The 20,857-nt window shown below is 35.5% G+C and overlaps 1 protein-coding gene across 2 annotated transcripts in view; it reads left to right on the top strand.

Moving 5' to 3' along the window:
- Positions 1–20,857, top strand: part of LOC149791905 (all trans-polyprenyl-diphosphate synthase PDSS1-like) — a 254,393-nt gene that overhangs the window by 121,914 nt on the left and 111,622 nt on the right. For both annotated transcript variants that reach the window (XM_089970420.1, XM_089970418.1), the window contains 3 exons: positions 8,684–8,795; positions 15,395–15,504; positions 16,978–17,058. In XM_089970420.1, the coding sequence (XP_089826546.1) occupies positions 8,684–8,795; positions 15,395–15,504; positions 16,978–17,058 (303 nt within the window). The remainder of the gene's footprint in view (positions 1–8,683; positions 8,796–15,394; positions 15,505–16,977; positions 17,059–20,857) is intronic.

Raw genomic sequence — 20,857 nt, 5'->3', positions numbered from 1 at the left:
TTAGGAGGTTAGTGTTTGGACTAGTCAGCCTGGTGTCAGGATAATGTGACTGGGTTGGACATCATGCTACATGTCTGCGGCATGATGCCCCAGTGCTAGACATCACTATAAACTGCCACACTGCAGACATCGTAGAGGTATGACTGAAAAATTGTTAAAGCTATGTTAAAAATCGAAATTCACACACACACACACACACATACACTCGCAACTGATTTGAAAATACCAATCACTGATTTTAACTTGGCATAAAAAATCTTTTTTTAGCAAGTGGCAGGCATCATGAAATGATACTGTCGATAACAAGCTTATGTGATCAAACCTACCTTAGGTGAATGGCTTCCTTCCTACGGAACCATCCATACAAACGAGGTAGTTATTGTAAGAATTAGTATTAGTCATACTTCTATAACCCACTCCTACATATTAAAGAGCAAAGACGCATATGGTGTGTTTTTTGCAATTAACCTTTCACCATAAAGCACTTTATGATAGATTGTTTGGATCACCAACCATCAAGTGATTATTACTACAGTGTTGAGCAGATGAAAGAACATGTTGATAGAATCATAGTGACTTGCATTTTAAATTTCTTGAAGGAAGTGAATATTTGTTATTATATATAGCTTGTGTGCAATCTTATTTCCTTAGTATTTTTAAACCAATATTTGTATTGTTAATTGCCATAATTGTCTTTTAATTATGTATTTAACCTTTATACACACCATTGAATCCCCCTGTTGATCGGGAACCTTTATATATTTTCACTGTATCAGTTCTTTTTGTTTTTTCTTTAACTTTTATTGCTGATTGATAATAAATATTTGATGCACTCTATTTTGCAATATCGTAAACAACAAATAAAGTTGCAACAATAACATGCAGCACATGTACCCAAAACATCCACCTTTGCACAGCCAAAATGTGTTTCACAACCAAAACAAAGACCTGCTGCACCCACACTGGAACAACAACCAAAAACAGGAAATAGATGTGTGATGTCAAATATTCTTTCCATAAAGCTTCACCTTCTGCTCTTCCACTTGCAAATGCATTAAATGTTTTCACAATATGAGCACACCATTCACCAGTACATTGTTTCTTTCCAGTAAACTCCCCAAATACCATTTTAGGCCATTCAATGTTTTAACTTCAAATGTTTATCATGTGTCTTTGATATCAGTCTTACCATGTACTATTTCAAGTTGGAAGGTCTATTAAAAGCAACATCTATAGGATTTTTAAAGACTACCTGGCGAGTAACTTTGTTAAAGTATTTGGTGGTGTTTGCATCTGCAACTTATATTCGCATGGTATGTGTGGTTTCCTAGCAATTGCTTCTCTAACATGTTAATCAGTTACATGGGTGCCTTTTGGAAGTACACCATTTGATCCTCCAATTTCACTGTCTTCTTTGAATTCACCAGTCATCTGTGGCAAGTGTCCAATAGTCGCTACAGTTTCTGTTGTTGCTTTTTTAATATCCTTGGTTTGTTCAGACATTTTACAGATTGGTCCTAGTTGTATTTCTGTTCCAGTACCACTTGTATGAATGTTCTTTTAGCCTGTTCCAGTTAGCAGTTCCACTTGTATGAATGCTCCTGTAGCCTGTTCCAGTTAACAGTGCCACTTGTATGAATGTTCTTGTAGCCTGTTCCAGTTAGCAGTACCACTTGTATGAATGTTCTTGTAGCCTGTTCCAGTTAACAGTACCACTTGTATGAATGTTCTTGTAGCCTGTTCCAGTTAACAGTACCACTTGTATGAATGTTCTTGTAGCCTGTTCCAGTTAGCAGTACCACTTGTATGAATGTTCTTGTAGCCTGTTCCAGTTAGCAGTACCACTTGTATGAATGTTCATGTAGCCTGTTCCACTTAGCAATACTGTTTGTATGAATGTTCTTGTAACCTGTTTAATATCCTCTTCATATTCAGCAGTTTCTTTTGGGTTTAATCAGTGATGCATATGTTTGTTCAAAACCCACTGTAATATCTTGTCATGCAGTTTGTTGTGACAAACATATCTTCAACTTTTGCAGGCTTCTGTCACATTTTAAATCAATTCCTGGTACTCATGAGCAGCTTCACAATGTCACTTTTTAAGCTGTCAACGGGTACCCATTTACTTGATTACCCACCCATTGATAATAACTTGGTAATAAAATGGGTAACTAGGTGCAGTTAAAATTTTTAACAAAAATGATTTCCATGCTCAAATCAAAGACATCAGGAGCAAGCATCTCATAATAATAATTACTGTTTGAGGCTTATGTTATGTGACAATGGCTGATGTGCATTTATCCATTAATAGACCTCTGCTTAATTTCTTTATTTATAGTAACTGTAAATGAAACAGTTCCAAGAAAACAGATGGGTTTCTTGAATGTGAAACCATGTGCCACAGGTTCGTTATATTTTAACAGACACATGCGTAGTGGACCAGACTAAATTGAAAAAAGATTGTGCCAGATATTAAGAGAAACGGTCTTTATCGGTTTAACTCAAGGTTTTTTTATGATTGAAAAGTGTTAGAGGAGAGTAATTTTGTTAAACTTAAAAACTTGTTCCATCAGGAAAAGGGCAAGTCAGTAGTACTTTACAAATTTTGAAAGACAATTTGAATTCGACATTGATGTAATAAAGCATTTATCATTTGTAGACTTCACAACCATTCAGCAAAAGTTAGACATATAGGCTTGTTAAAGTGAGTGTTATACATAAAAAAAATATCAATTTGTTTTGTGTCTGTACTCTCGTACTAACTACCAATCGACATGGATTTAGCTGATTTGTTACAAGAATTTTAATTACAGATCCAGGTAAGTAGCAAAAATAAATGGATATTTTTCACAGTTTTCTGTAATTATGGCATGTAATATATAGATTGCGCTTTTTATGCTCAGATTATGCTTTTTTTGCCTCTTAGATTAGTGACCACTCCAGTGTCCTAGTGATTAGAGTCGGGAGGTCGTAGGTTTAAACCACGGCCGAGTAATATAAAAGACTTACAAAAATGGTACTAACAGCTGCCTCACTAGATGCTCAGCATTATGAGGTTAGTGTTAGGACTGGTCAGCCTGGTGTCAGGATGATGTGACTGGGTGGGACATGATGCTACATGTCAGCGGTATGATGCCCCAGTGCTAGACATCACTATAAACTCCACACTGCTGACATCATAGCAATATGACTGTAGAATTGTTAAAGTTATGCTAAATATCCAAAACACACATTCTTAGATTAGTAATAGTTATGCTCATGCCTCTTTTGGGGTTGGCATGTGTGAACCTATGGCAAAGTGGTTCAGGTTCGCATTTGATATGTACCTGGGTAATTGACGGGTACCCTGCAGAAGTTTTCTAAAATTTTGACAGCTTTAGTTACTTTCTATACTTGTTTATGATATCACTTGCAGACATTTTGCATTGATTGTTTTAGATTATTGGATTGAAATGTCCAAACCTTCACGATTATCTACCCCTACAAGTTCCAGTACATGGTGAGAAAACTATCTAACTTAGCAGAAAGAAACACTTTAGAGATCATCATCGATCTTGAGCTGAAATACTATACTATGGTTTTGTAAGTAAACTGGCACATTATCTGAATGTTCTTTAACAAATGAATCTATAAACCCATGAAGAATGTGTCTTAAATTTATCTCTGCACAAATAAGCCCACATTATCTATCACTGAGAATTGCACCGACTTGCATACTACTGTTTGGAGCATCAAATCCAATGATTCTAAACAATCTGGAGCATTATTTTATCTTAGTGGATGCCATTGTTTCTTCCACTCACTGACGCTATCTTGCTATAAGCCTCTAGTGGAGCCTACCATTAGTAACATAAGGTTGTAATTCAGCCCTTGTCAAATAATCCAGTTAGCCCTTGTCAGGATCCTGATAGCAAAATTCCTTTGCAACACTAGGTAAAATATCTTTCAGAGAAGAATCTGCATCAATAACCTCAGTTGTAATATACATATGAAAAGCCAACCATTATGCTTTTGGTGTGATCATTATGTATTTTTTCACCAAATCATGATTGTGCTGTTTTCATACATTTAAAAAAAATTTTTTGAAATAAAGCAGTAAAAGGTTGTATTTGTCATTTCCATTATCATCTCTTTAATTCTACTCATATAAATTTGAGAATATTCTTAAAAAGGAGACTGCTTCTTATGAATAATTTAAGAGTAGTTTCCTTATTTGCTATTCATATACTGTATATCACCCCATTTCCAACAAATCAGAAGGAGTTTGTAACTTTTGCCTTACTGATTCATTTTATTGCCAAACTGGTAAGTTAGTGGACCAGTCTATACTTTAAAGAAAATGGCACCAGATATCAAGTGAAACGGTTTATGGTGTGAGTTGGTGATGTTATATAACAAAAAATATTTGTGCAGTTTGATCTATTCAAACTTCAAAACTAGTCTGATCAGAAAGGACAAATCAACACCATTTTCGAAACTTTTAAACTAGAATATGAAGTAATGTAATACAGCACTCCCAGCACCTGACTATGATCACTGTAGAATCCCAGATTGCAATCATTCAGCAAAAGTTACACATGTAGACTAGTTAAGTGAGTGCTGAATATAAATAAATTTTCAGTATATTTTGTGTATGTATTCTGGTTCTAATCCACATGGATAATATATATGAAGATGTAAGTAAAGTTTTATGGCAACCCTCCAATCAGTTTAGAAGGAAATGGAAAACTTATGCTAATTGACAGACAGATGAGATACCATGCCATAAGCTCTTCTTTTCTTTGACCAGTAGCACTAATAACATTATTACAAGTTTATAACTGTGAAAAATGAAAATGTTAAATATATCTATTTACAAAATTAGTTATGCCTTTCATACTGCATGTGCAGTTATATCTCACATCTGTGATGCTTTCTTGCTGTAGATAGGTAGTCATGTAATAGAGGAACCAGTAACAAGAAAACTTCACCAGCTTAAACAAGATTTTTCAGATGACCGTACTCTCACAATGATGCTGGAGGGAAAAGTATGATGATGTGGATGAAAGAGCAGCACTCTCTCAACTTGAAGTCTATTTTATGCATGATACCAATCATTAAAGAGGTTATAGAATTTGTGATCATACAAACCTCAACTGAGGCTTTTTTACGACCTTGAATTTGCCAGGTGTGTGTCAGTTTGAATGTGTACTTGAAAAAAGGTACTACTAACTGAATCAGCTGCTGCTACACCATCCAAGTAACCTGTTTACCCCTCAGTGGCTCTGTGACTCACATTATAAGCAAACAGAAAATCTTTTTCAAATGACTGACCTTGGGTAGATTGTGAGTGGGTTTTGTTGGTACTAGATACCTTAAAGCCATTGTAAGTGTTAGCACTAATGCCCAAGTCCAAACAAGTAATAATAATTGATTTAAATAATATTTATTTGCTAAAGTCATCATGAATAACACTTAAAATCTGACGAGAGGATTGGGCAGCCAATCATTAGATTATTTCAAACTCTCTCAACACTCACAATAATATTTACTTTAAAATAATTGGCTGCCCAATCCTCTTGTCTGATTTTACTTGTTATTCGTGATGACTTCAGCAAAAAAATATTATTTAAATCATTTATTAATAATATTGTAGATGTGAGTGAAATAGGCACATCATTGTACTGTTTGAACATGCTAATCTAAATGAGATAATATTTTTTCTACATACAGTATTTCATTAATGTAGAACAGTAACTTGTAAGAGTTTAGAGCTGTAATAATTGTTACTGTATATTTGCAAGACAACTAATGTAAACAGAGAAAGAAATAATATGTTTGCTTTGGTGCAAAAAAAGTGGTGGGGTTAAGATAGGGAACTTTTAATTTAAGCTTAGGTGGTATGTGTTTGTATTATATATACAATAACCAAATACTCCAAGGGTACTACATACTTTCATACATACATCAAAAACATTTTTAAGAAATAGACCAATTTTACTAGTAGGTTATTGACCTATCATTTCCATTTGCTTTATAAAAAGATTCTATGATGATAAATTTTAACAAAATATGTTCCACTTACAAAAATGAGCAGATAATGGGATACATGTGAAGACAATATGTACATGCAGAGATTTCTTGCAGATTGTTCCAAGTCTAAGATTTGACAGTTGTACACATTATTATTCATTTCAACAATTAGTTGAGTTCAGATTAATTATGAACAATTATCAACCTCTGTTGTTAAGTGCAGGACCTTAATTTGGGCCATTTAAAACAACATGCCAAGTCCGATGTCATAGTGAAACACACCTTTCCCAAGCTGAAATTGACATCTTTTGATGCTAATCCTTGTTAATTTAGTGTATAACAATGTTGACAGTGATAATGGCCTTGAATTATGTCGTACATCTGCTGAAGTCAAGTTTTTATTAGGGAGAGACCATTTCATTTTTGAGATGGTGGGTAGTTATTTGAAAACAATCGTCTTTGGTCAGATTTATAGCAGAAAACTGCTATAATCCATTCATTTTTTACATGCAATAAATTTGCATTGTGAAGAAAGAAATAAAATATCGGAAAGAACATTTTAGCCACATAAATTAAATTGTCAGTCCCAGACTGTATGCTTGCAGTCAGAATTGAACTAGTTCAAAGTTGGGTATATTCATTCTCATGATTTAGCTAATAATGCTTAAGGACTAAGCGTATGTTTCACATTTCAGTGTAAATTTAGTGATTTCTGTTCTTTTCCTCTCTGGTTGTTGTTTGGAATTTATAATTGTCCATGTCTCTGAGGATTCCTTTGTAATCATATTACAAGTTGACGCTGTTCAAGGGAAATTCAACAACGAATACCTCTTGTCAGGTCTGTGTGCAAGTTTGTTCAGATTTCTTTGAATGAAGTAAAAGTTTAAAATTATTGCAGAAGAAACTGATCAGCCTTTTCTAAATACGCTTGTATTGAATATACAAGACTTCGGAAAATAGTTTTTTATTGTCCAAATATATGATCAAAATAAAAACGACTAATTGTTCAAATGATATCTGATTGTTTGATGTCTCACTCTTTCCATAGGTGGTCTTCATTCATTGACTTTTCACATCTCAGTCTGTAATGTCAACCATCTCCTTAACTTTTGGGTTTCTAATGGCATGTCTGCTGAAGCGCATTGGTGATTTGTAAGTATTTATCCCATAACTTTGGAGTGTTTTTGTGGCATGAAGGTGGAGAGGATCAAGTCCCTTGATGCAAAGCATGGGTTGTCAAAAAATTATGCCAGCTATACTATGGACACTTCTCTAGACCAGTGTGTGAAATTCCTGCCAGCCAACTGGTCCAATGCCAGATAATTTCATGGCAGAATGAGCAAATAATTAGTGGCCAGTCCATCAGGCCAGTGGGATGTTTAGGTATATTGAATAAATTTAATCTTCAGATTCAGCACTTTATGATATTAAGATAAATAATATAAACCAAGTGAAAAATAAATAATGGTGAATTGTTTCTCATGATGAATAGAGAATCTCTGTGAGATGAGAATACAAATTCTCACGTGCTTTGCATTCAAAAGACACTTGTAACTCCAGTCTTATGACACATGCTACTTTTTAATGCCCAACATTGATATGTAGAGGCACAGGGACACCAAAGGCTACAAATTCAAATACAGCCAAGGTAAAAAGAATTATTCAAAAGGAATATGACACTAACAACTGAAAAAAACATTTTAAACATAGCTGTGTTATAGAATACACTTAGAATTTAGAAATGAAAATAGTGCTATGACCATGATAATCCTGGTAACTGTTCAGCTGCATTCTGCTGATATGGATGTTTTTTGTCCAATTTCTCATATTTTTGCAGACCTAATTTCATACAGGCAGCTGTATTTTGGATACCAAATTAATCTTCATCTTTAGAGGCTAGGTCTAGTTTTGATAGTGTCATTGATGACAGTTCGATCAAATTTGAATGAGGATAATGATTCTCATTCTGACTATTATTCAAACTGGTCATTAATGGCTGCAACAAATTATGATGCCCAGCCTCTAAATGAGGTTATGTGTTGATCTTCACAGCAAAAAGTGGCCATGTTATATTGAATTTATTAAAATGTAATAAATTTGACACAATATATACTTATGTTACGTGTTTAGGCTCTAATAAATAGTAACAAAAGAGTGAAAACAACCTTTAAAAAATTTAACAAATAATTTATTTCCCTGGAAAAATACTAAAAATTAATAAATAAGAACTTAAGGTTTTAAGAATCAGATCCAAAAATAATCCAAGAATTAAAAATAAATAAATTGAAAACTTACAAACAGATAAATTAAATTAAATCAAATATAAATTAAATCAAATATACATAACAATATAAAGGTCTTATTTTGTGTTTCTTTATTTTCCATATAGATAAACTGAATACATTCTGATGTTGATGTCAACATGCATTAATGATTAAGTCATTTACTATATTTTGCCATAGAAAAAGTAGGCCCAGTTGGTTATGGACAGAACCAAGGTTACATGTATTGGTCTTGTGGGCTTCAGGATATTTTTGGCAAGTTTCACACACTGCTCTAGACCATCTTGAAACAATTGACAAACTTGTACCAGGCTTGTTATAATGATCATAAATTGTCATTTTTTTTACTTTTCTCTTTCCAGTCATTCATAATCATTTATTTTTTTCAGGCAATACTAGCTGGCAATTATTTGTTGTCTTTAGCTTCAATGGCATTAGCAAGAATAGGAAACGAAGATGTAGTTCAAGTATTATCCCAGACCATAGAAGATCTTGTAAGAGGTATGAATCTATGCATAAATTTCACACAATATATATTGACCATTTGCCACTCATGCATTTGTAGCTGTGTTGATTTACATTCCACTACACTGGGATATGAGCAGGTTTTCAGAGGTTGAGTCAAGCCCAAACTATTTTGTGCTGTGTGTGTGCTAGATTTTGATTTACAGCACACAGAGTTATTATCTGTTATTATCTGTTGTCCATTCCATCAGTTTGATAAACTCAACTCAGGCCAAAACTCAACTCGTACCTTTGGAGTCAAGTGTAATTTATACCTGCATCCCAAGTAAGAATATTACAACTTTTGTCACATTAATTATCCTATCTTGCTTTACTGCAAGTGTGATGTAGTCAGTCCACTTTGTAATATTTGCATGGACATATTAGATTGGTAGTTCATAATCTTACCTTTTACGTGTCCATCCTCTGTCCATGAGAGAGAGAGAGAGAGACCAATTTATCAGCATTTATTATCTCTTTGGAGCATTTTGATTTATTTTTTATGCTGAAATAAGACATGATGATTCAGTTAATTATAAATGTTGTCATAGTTCTAACAATGATAATTTATGATACATAATGCTAAGTCCAATTTGAGATAATATTAAAACTTAATGTTACATTTTGCTCAATGAACATAATTTGTGTTATTTTTCCAGTACTACATTATTGGAATCAACAGATGCATTCATGTGCTTATTTCTGCTGAAGTTCATGCATTATACATTTTTAGTGATCATTTGTCAGTGATAGCGTACTCACTGCAGTGAAAGAATTCTAATTGTAGAACAGATTCAAAATGAAATCGCATTCATACCTGACTGAAGCGAAACAAAATCACACAAGTTCCGATGGTTATCCCATGCCTAAGTTCTCATTAAAATAATGTATGATTTCATATGACATCCAAAAACAGAATTATAGAGAGGTAATTGAAACTTGAGAAAGCATAGTTCTGATGGTTGCTTTTTCAGCATGAAAAATCAAAAATTATTAATTAAAAAGCATTATTAAGATTTTGTGTCCTTATTTTAATTTTAATTCTAATAATCAAAGTAGACTTTTTGTGGGGGGGGGTTTAAAATAAAAAAGTTTCAGAAAGTCATCCTAGATATATGCAAGTTGACAGGTATCTTTTTTGAAGATAAATGCTTGTGCTTACTAATGTAGCACAACAGAAACCATCAGCATGGTTTGTTTTATTCGACCTCTTCAGTCTCATGTGTGAACTGACAACCTACAAGCACAACAGCAGCTTTTCTGCAGGCTTAGTTTTCATTGCAATTATGTTGACAACTGTGTACTTGGGGACAAATGAATCATTCTGTGTAACCATACAATATTCCATTGTTAGATTCTTATGAAAGAAAAATCACTAAGATAAAGAGAAACTCTTGAACTTATCAGTACAACTTGTGTCAGATATTTGGATTTTATTTATTGTCTTCCATTACTTGCATCAATCAGATTAGTTGTTTAACATGGACAATTGTCTTGCTCTAAACCACTTATAAAGGTAATTTGACCATACATTGTTAACAAAGATACCTACAGCACTAATTTCTATCAGAATGAATTCGTGCTGTATAATTTCCCTACAGAAATTATAAGTAACTCACCAAAAAAACTTGAGCATCAGATGAAAATAATGTTTTACTTCACTCTTTTTTCTGTTTTTCTGTTGCAGTCTAAGCATAATATTGAAAACTTAGATAAACCTGTTCTGAAGCATTTCTAGATCATTAGCTGTTTTTAGTAGTGTTTCCCCCGTCTCTCTGTCTCATAAAATATGGAATCCACATCACTACTGCAGAAGTTATCATAATCAGTTGCACTTAACGTTTGAAAATATTTTGGTAACAGTTTATTTATTCCCTGATTACCAAGCTTTCTCCATTCAGTGGCTTCATCATACATACTAAGTCAGAAAGATGTTCCTGCCAATCAGTAATGCAATTAGGTTAGTTTTGATATCATTTGCCTATGATTTACTATATATCTGTGATTATAAAAAATGTTGTTTCTTTACTTCCTATACAGAGATGAGCAGTGAGCAATTTGTAACACTTGAAGTGTAGCAGAATACCCCTGATTTGTTGTAAATTGAACTCTCTGAACATCAGAGATTTTACAATTTTTCACATTGTTTTTATCAGAAGTTCAAGTTATTATTTATGAAGAAAAATTAAATTTGCTATTATAACTTTGTGCAAAAAATTGCACGCACAAAAATGTAGTTGGCCACTTACTTTGCCAGCTGTTTTTGCACCACAAGTGCATCACAAAGGATTCTCATGCCATTGACTGCTTTTGCTATATCCTTTTATTTTATGCTAAGCAGTGAATTACTTGATTTTCTAATTAAAATAATATTGATATTTCACTGTAGTGAAAAAATAATATTTTTTCCCCTTCAGGAAATACTTTTTTGGGTCAGAACATACTTACCTCCCTTTGATTTTCTGTCACTGAACTACATTTTCCTTATGTACATGTCATTGTCATTATTAATAATCCCTGTCTGTTATCCTTGAAACTTGTAGTTTGTTATTCTGGAATAATTACGTTAATCAGTGAATTTTTTTTCAATCTGATGTGGAACTAATTTTGTGTGCAGATACACATAGCACAGCAGAACATGTACGGTAAACAGCTGACATTACCGTAAGAAATCTGCTAATTCACTGTGTCACAAACTTTAGGTAGCCAACATATGTGAGCATAAAATAAAAACAATATTTGCTTGAAATGAGTGAATAATGGATACATTTCATCTCGTGGGTGAAAAACTCTATTATTTTCACTCATGGCTTCGCCATCTGTCACCTATCATGTGCTGAAAAATCGCATTAAACCCCACAACAACAACAACAACAACAAAACTTATTGGTTTTTGCTCTTTTCTGTTACTTAGTTTAAGACCATAGAGTTGTAACAGCCCACCCACCCTATTCATCAGTTTTTCAATCTAATGCTTATCAGCCACTGCATGACAACCCATATATTTTAAATGTTCTCTTAATAAGCAGGGACATGTCCAATCAGATCAACAACATCACCAAAGATACATTTGTACGTGCTTCAAAGCTAATGTCATATATGTATAAACTTATAATAGGTTAAACTTACTAATGCTTTTCTCAAGTTCTTCATTTAGCTCATGAGATTACAAGCATGTGCATTCTGTATAAGGGGCCAACATTTCATTGTCATCAGTCTGAATATATTTTCTTCATGATATTTGATGTTCACTTTTAAAAGCTTCATAGATATGAGCTGCTTGGTATTTAACAATTGAATACACTCTGGTCTTGCTGTTTATTGACACAGAAAATTTGATTTCCACTAGTGTCAGTAAGCCATCACTAAAACAGTGTAATTTTATATGGAAAAATGGGATAAATATATATAAATTATAACAATATTATATATTGGGATTCAGTATAAGGTAAAACTAAGGTAATAATCAATAATTTTTTGCTGAATTCAAGTGGATTAGTCATACACCAATATAAATATATATGTGATCAGTTCTAGTATGCGTAATTATTTCAGAAAGATGGAATACACTTGTGTGGTTGTAACCTGTGTGTTGAGAAAAGGTTTTAAATTTTATGAAAGTTTGCACTGCCATAAATATTTATGCAATAATTTCATCAGAGCACATCAGATTACCTGGTAATGTCTTAATTGTAAGTCATAATGGCAATGTAAAGAGAATACAGTGCCGCAGAATTTTATATCTTTGACATTCTAACAGAAAATTATCAGCTGTTTCTACTTGTTTAGTGTGCAGTACATATTGTTAGAAACATGATTTAGGAGTAGATATCTACTGCATCTGATTCTCAATTGCATATATGCTGAATTTGATCCATCCTAGTACCAACATAATAATAAGAAGGAAATATTTGTTTATCCCGATTAAGGTAAATTTTAAGATTTTTCATGGATAGGTTACTTATGAAATAATAATAATAATTAACAATAATAATAATTAACCCCATCCATTAAATTGGTAGCATGTTCCACAGCTGAATTGTGGAAGGCATAAATGATTTTTGATGCAGTATTCTTCTTCAAGACATGATTTTTCTCCGTTTCAAAGTGGAATTATGTTTTTCTCCTGACTCGATTCTGATTTTTCTTGATATAGTCCATTTTTTATATCATCTCTGATCCGATTTTTTAAAAACGGTCTGTCCGGTCCCATTCCACAATGACCCTTTGTAAATTATTCATTCCATATATTAGCACACAACTCTCATATAGAGTATTCTATTTGGTCAGAAGTTTAAAGTCATCCATATAATGGAAACTGATGGCAATGGAAAGAAGAAGTATGCTTGCTAAACTTGGCGTCCTGAGTTGTTGGGAGACAGCATCACACGAAATGTTTAGATAAAGGTTTATAAAACATGGAAATGGGAATGGCTGGAGCGAAAAGTTGACGGAAATTTAGTTGATCAGTTTATAAGAAAACTAAATGCTAGAAGCCTGGCATTTTGTGACCTCTGCAAGAAAGATCTGAATTACAGTAACAGTAATCATGGTTAGAAGAGTTTGGAAAAGAAGCTGCTTCCTAAAAATCAAACCTCAGAAGGCATCTGGAAAAAGTGCAGTTTATTACTATGAGAAGAAAAACTTCTTGCATGAGAGAACAGATGTAACTCTCTGTCAGAATATGCACACTGCATGTCGCCTATTCAAGCACCAGCTTGAAAGGAAAAAGGCTCTCATTGAGAAGGAAAAGAAACGATTGCACATTGAACCAAAAATGTCAGTGATGACAAAGAGGAAGGTTAAAGAAATCTTTGCCAAAGCTGCAGAAAGAGCTTGACTGGCATATCAACAGGTTGTGTCCATGGAGAAAAAGACGAATGTATGGGATTATTTGTATATAGTTGATGTACTTAGGTGTTTATTTTACAGACTTGTTATGAAAAGAGAGAAGTATAATATATTTGCTGCAAAAATTGACAAATTATTTAGACCTTATTACGATGTGAACACTGACATGCACATGAAATAACTTCAGCATCAGTATTATTGGAGAACAAATTCATGTGACTTTAAATATTGTGAAATTATTGAAGTAAAGTTGAACATATGTTCATTAGTTTTGCAAATGATTACTTTGGTTTATTTTATGATGATAAGTTGCAACAGGAGCAGTTTTTTATGAGTGTAAAGTGTGTTTTTGGCCTGGGGCCTTTGGCTGCCCTGGTCCCTGGATCAGGGGCGCTGCCCCTCAAGACCCCAGTGGGGGAGGCCCCCCAAACCCCCCTTACAATTTTTTCTGCTTTTTTTTATGGAAGACCAAAATCATGTCTGTTCTTCACAAAAGATCAAATATTATTCCATCATCAAAGTAGTGTAGGTCTCATTTACAATAGGTTGAATTACGTCTTGCAAATATTTTGGAGCAAATCACTGGTATGTTTTAACCAGCTAATTAACTTATACTTATGATGTTGAATATTGAGGTTTCTTATATTAATAGTGCTTAAGCTGCACTCTTGGTAGCACCTGTTGCTATTCTCATAGCCTCCAAATTAATATTTCCAGTGTTTCTTTTTCTTGCATAGTAGAGTTAACCGATGTAAAGTCAGCATTGTCAAACAAGGAAAGGACAAGTGATCCAATCAGTATTTAAAATCCTTCAAAGTATTAACTTTCTTTCAAGCCTTTTCAGACAAATGCTATATGCAAAAAATATTAGTCCAAGGATTGATCCTTGAGTGACTTCTGCATTAGTAGTTTAGTAGTTTGAAAATCTGAGAGTCGGGAATTCAGGACAACTCTTTGCCTTCTTACTGATGAGTAATGTTTTCACCACAACAGTAAACTACCTCGAATGCCAGTCTTACTTAGTTTAATAAGTAATCATAAATGCCAAACATGGTCAATCATTTTACTTCTATCAAAGAAAATGGTTCTAATTTCCTTTCCCTGTGCAGGTTCAGAGCTAAGAAAATCTTATTATAAATATTCAGTAATTAATTTGTTGTAAAGTCGGGTGGGTTTCAGGCCTGATTGATTCGTTACAATCAAAGTTTGCTTGACAATATAATTCTGCTGTTATTTGTTGACACATTTTCAAACACATTGGACAAAAAAATGAGTAATATTGGGTGATAGTCTGAGACATTTGTTATCCATTTTGTCATTTCCAGGAGTTGGGAAAATCTTGAGATATTAAAAGATATTTTGAATTGGATACTGAAATAAACTTGCAGTTAACTTAACAAGTTTCCACCACTCCATTAAATTGCCTGAAGACTTTTAAATTTTATCTGCCATTGCTAGTTGTGAAATATTTAGATTCATGTATTCATGTTATTCCATTTTTAGCCATATAAAATCCAGTGTTGTGGGTTTCATGTGGTTTTGCACAATCATAAAGCCACTTCCTTTGTCTAATAACTTTCTAATTTCATTGTGCAACCAGGGTAGGTCTTTAGCAACAGTAGTAACCAGTTTTGTGGCAAGAGAGAGATTTGGCCAGGTTAACAAAAAAATAGGTTTAGTATTAGGAGTTTTCATTGTATTTGTTTCATGTTTCTAATATGTGACATCATTCTTTATTCTTGCAGGAGAGTTTATGCAGCTAGGATCAAAAGAGGATGAGAATGAAAGATTTAAACACTACTTCACAAAAACTTTTAAAAAAACTGCCAGTTTAATGGCTAACAGTTGCAAAGCAGTGAGTAAATAAACTTGTAGAAGTTGCATTGAAATTTTGATCATGTAAGTAAATCAAAGTATCAGATATTGCTTATTCTAAGAAGTTTAATAATAAAGTGATATATGCAGCAAAAACTATCCCCACTCCCACACCCAAGGATTTGTACTGCCTTCAATTTGGTCACCTCCAAGAAAACCATTATTTACCTATCTTGTATATTCTATTTATATGTACGTTGCTTAAGTGGTACTTATATCAAGCACCCAAATATATTTCATTCTTTATACATTGGAAATTTTCAAACTACATGACCAGACACTTGGAAATTGAAATTGTTGAAAATCTTGTTATCACCACTAATAAATGGACAGTCATTTTGGTATTGTTTTTCACCAGAAGACTTCTTATAATGTCTGTTTGGTTTGAAATGGAAATGTTACCTAATGGATACCCATTATGACCACCAGTCTTGAAACTGTTGTTATTGTTTCCCAGCCTAAAATGATGGTGATATCAACATCAGGTTTTCACTAAATGACTTGGTGTGATATCTAGTTAGTCCTAAATGAGAATGGTGCTGATATGATATAAAATGTAGTCACCACAGCAGCCAACTTGAAAATCTTGTTATTACCGCTTCCTATGAATGGATTCAGGAAAGTTATATCGGTGTGGGGGTTTTCATAACAAGACTTATTATGGTATCTAGTTGCTCCTAAATCAAAATTTTGCTGACTTCATATCCAAAGATGGCCACAACAATGGTCATCTTGTAGATCTTATCATCACTCAGTGGAAAGTCATTTTACCGGAAGACATGTCATGATGTCTAGTTGGTTCAGATTGAAAATGGTGCTGATTTGGTATTTCTGCTCAGAAATCCAATACGGTCACCACAGGAAACATTTTGAAAATCTAATTGCATCTTTCCTTGAATGGTGATATCAGGATTGGGTTTTCACTAAATGGCTAATTATGATACCTAGTAGTTTATTTTGAATGTATATGGTACCGATCTCTCCTCATGTGGCTGCCACAATGAAAATATTGAAAATCGTGTTATTAATTCTCCTGAATAGATGTCACAGGCTTTTCACCCAAAAAGTCTTCTAATGGTGTCTTATTTGTCATAAATGAAAACTAAATTGTGCCAATCTGACACCCAATATGGCAAACATATTTACTAAGTTTGAAAATCTTTTAATTCAAGATTATCCGATTGTTTCATTACTAGGCAGCTAAAATAAAAAAAATGGTCTTTTCTTACAGTAAAGTGTTGGTTCCTTTGAAGGATTCTTGTTAATAATTGTCTTAACTGCTGTTTCATACAGATCCAGATGGACAGAAGAATGAATGGACTGAAATAAAAATGTTTATTGCAAGTTTAACTGTACTGTCCAGAATTATTTTTATGAGAACCATGACTTTCCATCTGAAGAATCTTTTGAAAGCTTTTTGGAAATACAACATTGTGTTCAATGTCTTTTTCAGATAGCTGTGCTTGGTGAACTAGATGAAGATTTGATAGGAGTTGCATACGAATATGGAAGGAATATAGGAATAAGTTTTCAGGTAATTTGTCTTCACAAGTTGTATTCATCATTTTGTAGTCATTTGAACTGTGCTGAATGCTCATTTGTAATATTTGTATGTATACAAATGTAGTGCCTGGTAAACTTGATATCTGGGAGCACTTTCATTTCTTATTGTAATGGTCATCAGTAGCAATCTAACATGGTGAAAGTACAAAACTTTAAATGTGGACATTTGATATGTGGGTTAATGATTTTGGAATAAATATGGCAGAGATGATGCCCAGAATTATTTCAGTTATGTTCACCCATTAAAATAAGTATTTGCCTGTTAAGGATATCAATATGCCTTCATTGACAAAGTTATTGCCCTTTCTGGCAAAGTCTCATCTACAGTTTGCAATTTCTTCCAGCCTATTATGAGGTGACAGCTACTTCTTGGAGGTTTGATTGCACTCCTCCCCCACAGAAAAGGGTTGAACAGCAAGCACTTGCCATAATCTCAGACAGTGTAAGGGGGGGGGGGTGCTTTTGAGACTCAGAAAAGTGTTTTGAGGCCCCAAGGGGGAGTCAGTGCATGTGATGTCATCTATCTGAGAATAAGCTAACTTTTCATATAAGCCTATCACAACAACAATGACATTAAATAAAAACATACACCAAATTTCTGTCTTTCAAATCCATTGGATGCTAACAATAGGCTTAATTTGATGCTCTCCTTGCGTCTTTCAATAGTTCATTAGGGAGTTTGAAGATAATGCAAACTGTCACTAGTGTTCATCACTGCACTTACTTCACTAACTAGAGACAGGATGGTACTGGTGTTCAAACTTCTCTGTTGGATTCTCAGAGTGAATCCTGGTCAAAACCAAGTTGTTCTGGACTACAATAACTTTAGATTTGTAAAACCTGTATTTATTGCAGTCTGGTCATGAGATATGCTTTTCTACTTCAAATACGTTCCCCGATCACATTAATGTTAGGGATATAAGCCTGCTACCTCTCAAATCCAGCCCTACTAAAAGACGAAAATTCGTCTTTTCGGTCTATCTCATATAGACCAAAGGGCAATAAATCTTGCCCCTTACCTTCCCTTGCCACCGCCAGGTGTCACCAGTTTTTAAGCTTCACTTGTATGGATAACACGTACATTATACCTCCAAACAATCCAAGCCATCTTAGCGTTAAATTGGACCATCTGAAGTTAAATTTGGATTTATTGCGTCGGACAATCATTCTTCTACAGGTTGAATACATTATTTTAACAATTTTTTTCAAAATTGAGTGACTTTGTCACCCTTACGGATTTCGTCTACTGAAGACCATGTTACACACGCTATCGCTGAACTCGTGTTGTCAATTAAGAGTTAACGCAACACTGACTAATTTCGCTTACTCCGTTAGTAACGGTTGTGGTATTAGCGAATTAATAACATGCTGAATTGCTAATTTGTGCTTTGTTTTCTTTTCTTGCGTCGTTTCAGTAGAAATGTCAACCAAATGCATGAAATGCAAAGAGTTCAAAGCAAAAGAAGACAACCATGACTCTTGTATTGTATGTACCAAGCGTACATCATCTATACCGTGCAGCGTGTGTAATACTTGGACAGAGCAAACGTGGGCTGATGTAGTCCAGAAGGCAGCAAAAGGGAGGAATAGACAGAATAAGTCGAAGAAAGATAGCATTGATGTCCTCAGTATACATCCGAAGACAGCCTCCATTGCGAGCCTTGTGGGGGACATTGGGGTCCCCCCTGCACCTCCTAAAGTTCGTTGTTTGCAATCGTCAGCCACAGTAACATCAGCGGCAATGGAGGAAAATAATGTTGACAGGGTACAACAGTCCACCTTGGAACAGATGCGTCGTTTGGTCCAGGAAACGACGACGCAGCTATTGACATCAGGCCAGATATTACCCTTATTTCCCTCGCTCGCTTCCACAGCTTTTTCTGACTCTTTGGGAGATTGTCCCCCCAGTTTTAGGCTGCCCAGTGGGCGTAAGTCCCCCCGCATGTCCGAGCATGGCCTTCGGGCCTGTAAGTCAGGACACATGGGGTTTTATACCGGATCCATCGGATCCATTTCATTATACAACCTCTACGGCACCGGCCGTCCAGCTGTCCCAGCATGGGGACCCTATTGCTAAAACGGTCTGACCAAATATGACTTACGGGGATTTTAGTGATAAATCCATCCGTCAAGCTGTACTGCCGGTAACATACCAATACTATGGTGGAGATTTTAGTGAGAAATCTGTCCGTCCAGCCAGGCCATTGGAGCAGATGGTACCGATGATAGCAGGACCGTCGCCAACATTCAGGCCGACCACAAGCCAGACAAACCAGCCGGCAGGGCCGTCCGTCCATATGTTCACAGCTTATCCACAAGGGAGAGTTAGTGACAGTGTGAAGGATGACAGAATCGCGTCATCTATGCCACCTAGTATGCTCTATCCAGAAATGCAAGCTATTCCAGAAAACGACTCAGCACACAGTGAGGGTGACGAAACTCCTGCAAATCAGCCGTACACAGATCCAACCATGGAACGGACTGAGTTTGGCTTCAAGGCGGCAGTGGAAGAAATTTATAGGTTGTTGGCAACTTCAGAATGCCCTCCACCTCCTACCGCCACTCAAAACTACAAAGTTAAGGCGTCTGTAGATCTTGACGGGGAGGAAGAGACGCCGTCCTTCTGGCTCCTTCCCCAGTCGGCAGAAATTAAGGAGATCAATGATCGTCTATCAGGACGAATAGGTGATCCGGGGAATGCTAAGGCGTTCTTTTCAGAAAGCCAAGTACCAGCGACGTTCTCGGGTCACTGGTACAAAACTCAGACTTCTTCAGTACGGATCTTCCGGCCCTGGACAAAAATATGGCAGCAGTTCACATGTCAGCTCCACTGTTTTACAAAGTGGACAAAAAATGTGTTCCATGCCACGTCAAAGCTAGTCCGGAATGTAGTCGCTACGTCTTCAATGTTAGACTTGGCTTCATTAGCCATTTTCCAACTCGCAGAAAAATCCGACAATGACCACGCTTGGGAAGAGACGGCCCGGACCTCTAGAGTTATTAACAGGCACACCATTCCATGGCTAATGCGTTGACTGCTTCTGCCAACTTAGACCTGATACAACGTAACGCATGTCTGCGGTCCACGTCGCTCAAGCCCCATCATACTCGGGCTTTACGGATGACTCCGTTTGGGTCGCCTTTACTCTTTGGAGGAAAAATTGAAGAAGTTCGGAAGCAGGCAACTCAGGAACTGCTCCTCCAACTCGCCACCCAACCCTCACAGGCGTTTAGAAAAATTCAGCCCCGGCCACAGTGGAGGGTTGATTGGCGGACCAGGGACAAGGGATCCTTACAATCAAATGTGCAGTATAGATCCCAACCCAATGCCAGGAGACAACAGTCTAATCAAGCTAGGAGGCAACCATACAGAGGCGGTAAGAAACAAAGTTTCTCCGTCTTCAAGCCTCCTAACTCTAAAAATTGACATACCCTCTCCACCACCCGCGGACAGCCTACCTGTGGGCGGCCGCCTCCTGCAATTTCAGGACCACTGGACCACCTTTTTTCCTCAGAACGATTGGGTGATCCAAGTCATTTTGGAGGGACTTCGGATTTCATTTATCCAACCCCATCCCCTGTCCTCCAGCAGCAGAGGAGGCGAACAGACCGACTTGGGGGGCGTCCAAAAACCGAAATAAGGCTTCTAACTCAAATATTTTTCGAGCTGAACATTTGCTTGAAATAAACGATTGTCTAAACAAATTGAGGATTCTCCGGTTAGTTAGACCATTTATTTTCCTGATCTGTAAACTCATCAATAGCGAGAA

The sequence above is a fragment of the Sinohyriopsis cumingii genome, chromosome 9 (assembly GCF_028554795.1).
Source record: "Sinohyriopsis cumingii isolate HCF-2022 chromosome 9, ASM2855479v2, whole genome shotgun sequence".
Classification (NCBI taxonomy): Eukaryota; Metazoa; Mollusca; class Bivalvia; order Unionida; family Unionidae; genus Sinohyriopsis; species Sinohyriopsis cumingii.
This window is presented reverse-complemented; position numbering and strand designations above follow the sequence as displayed.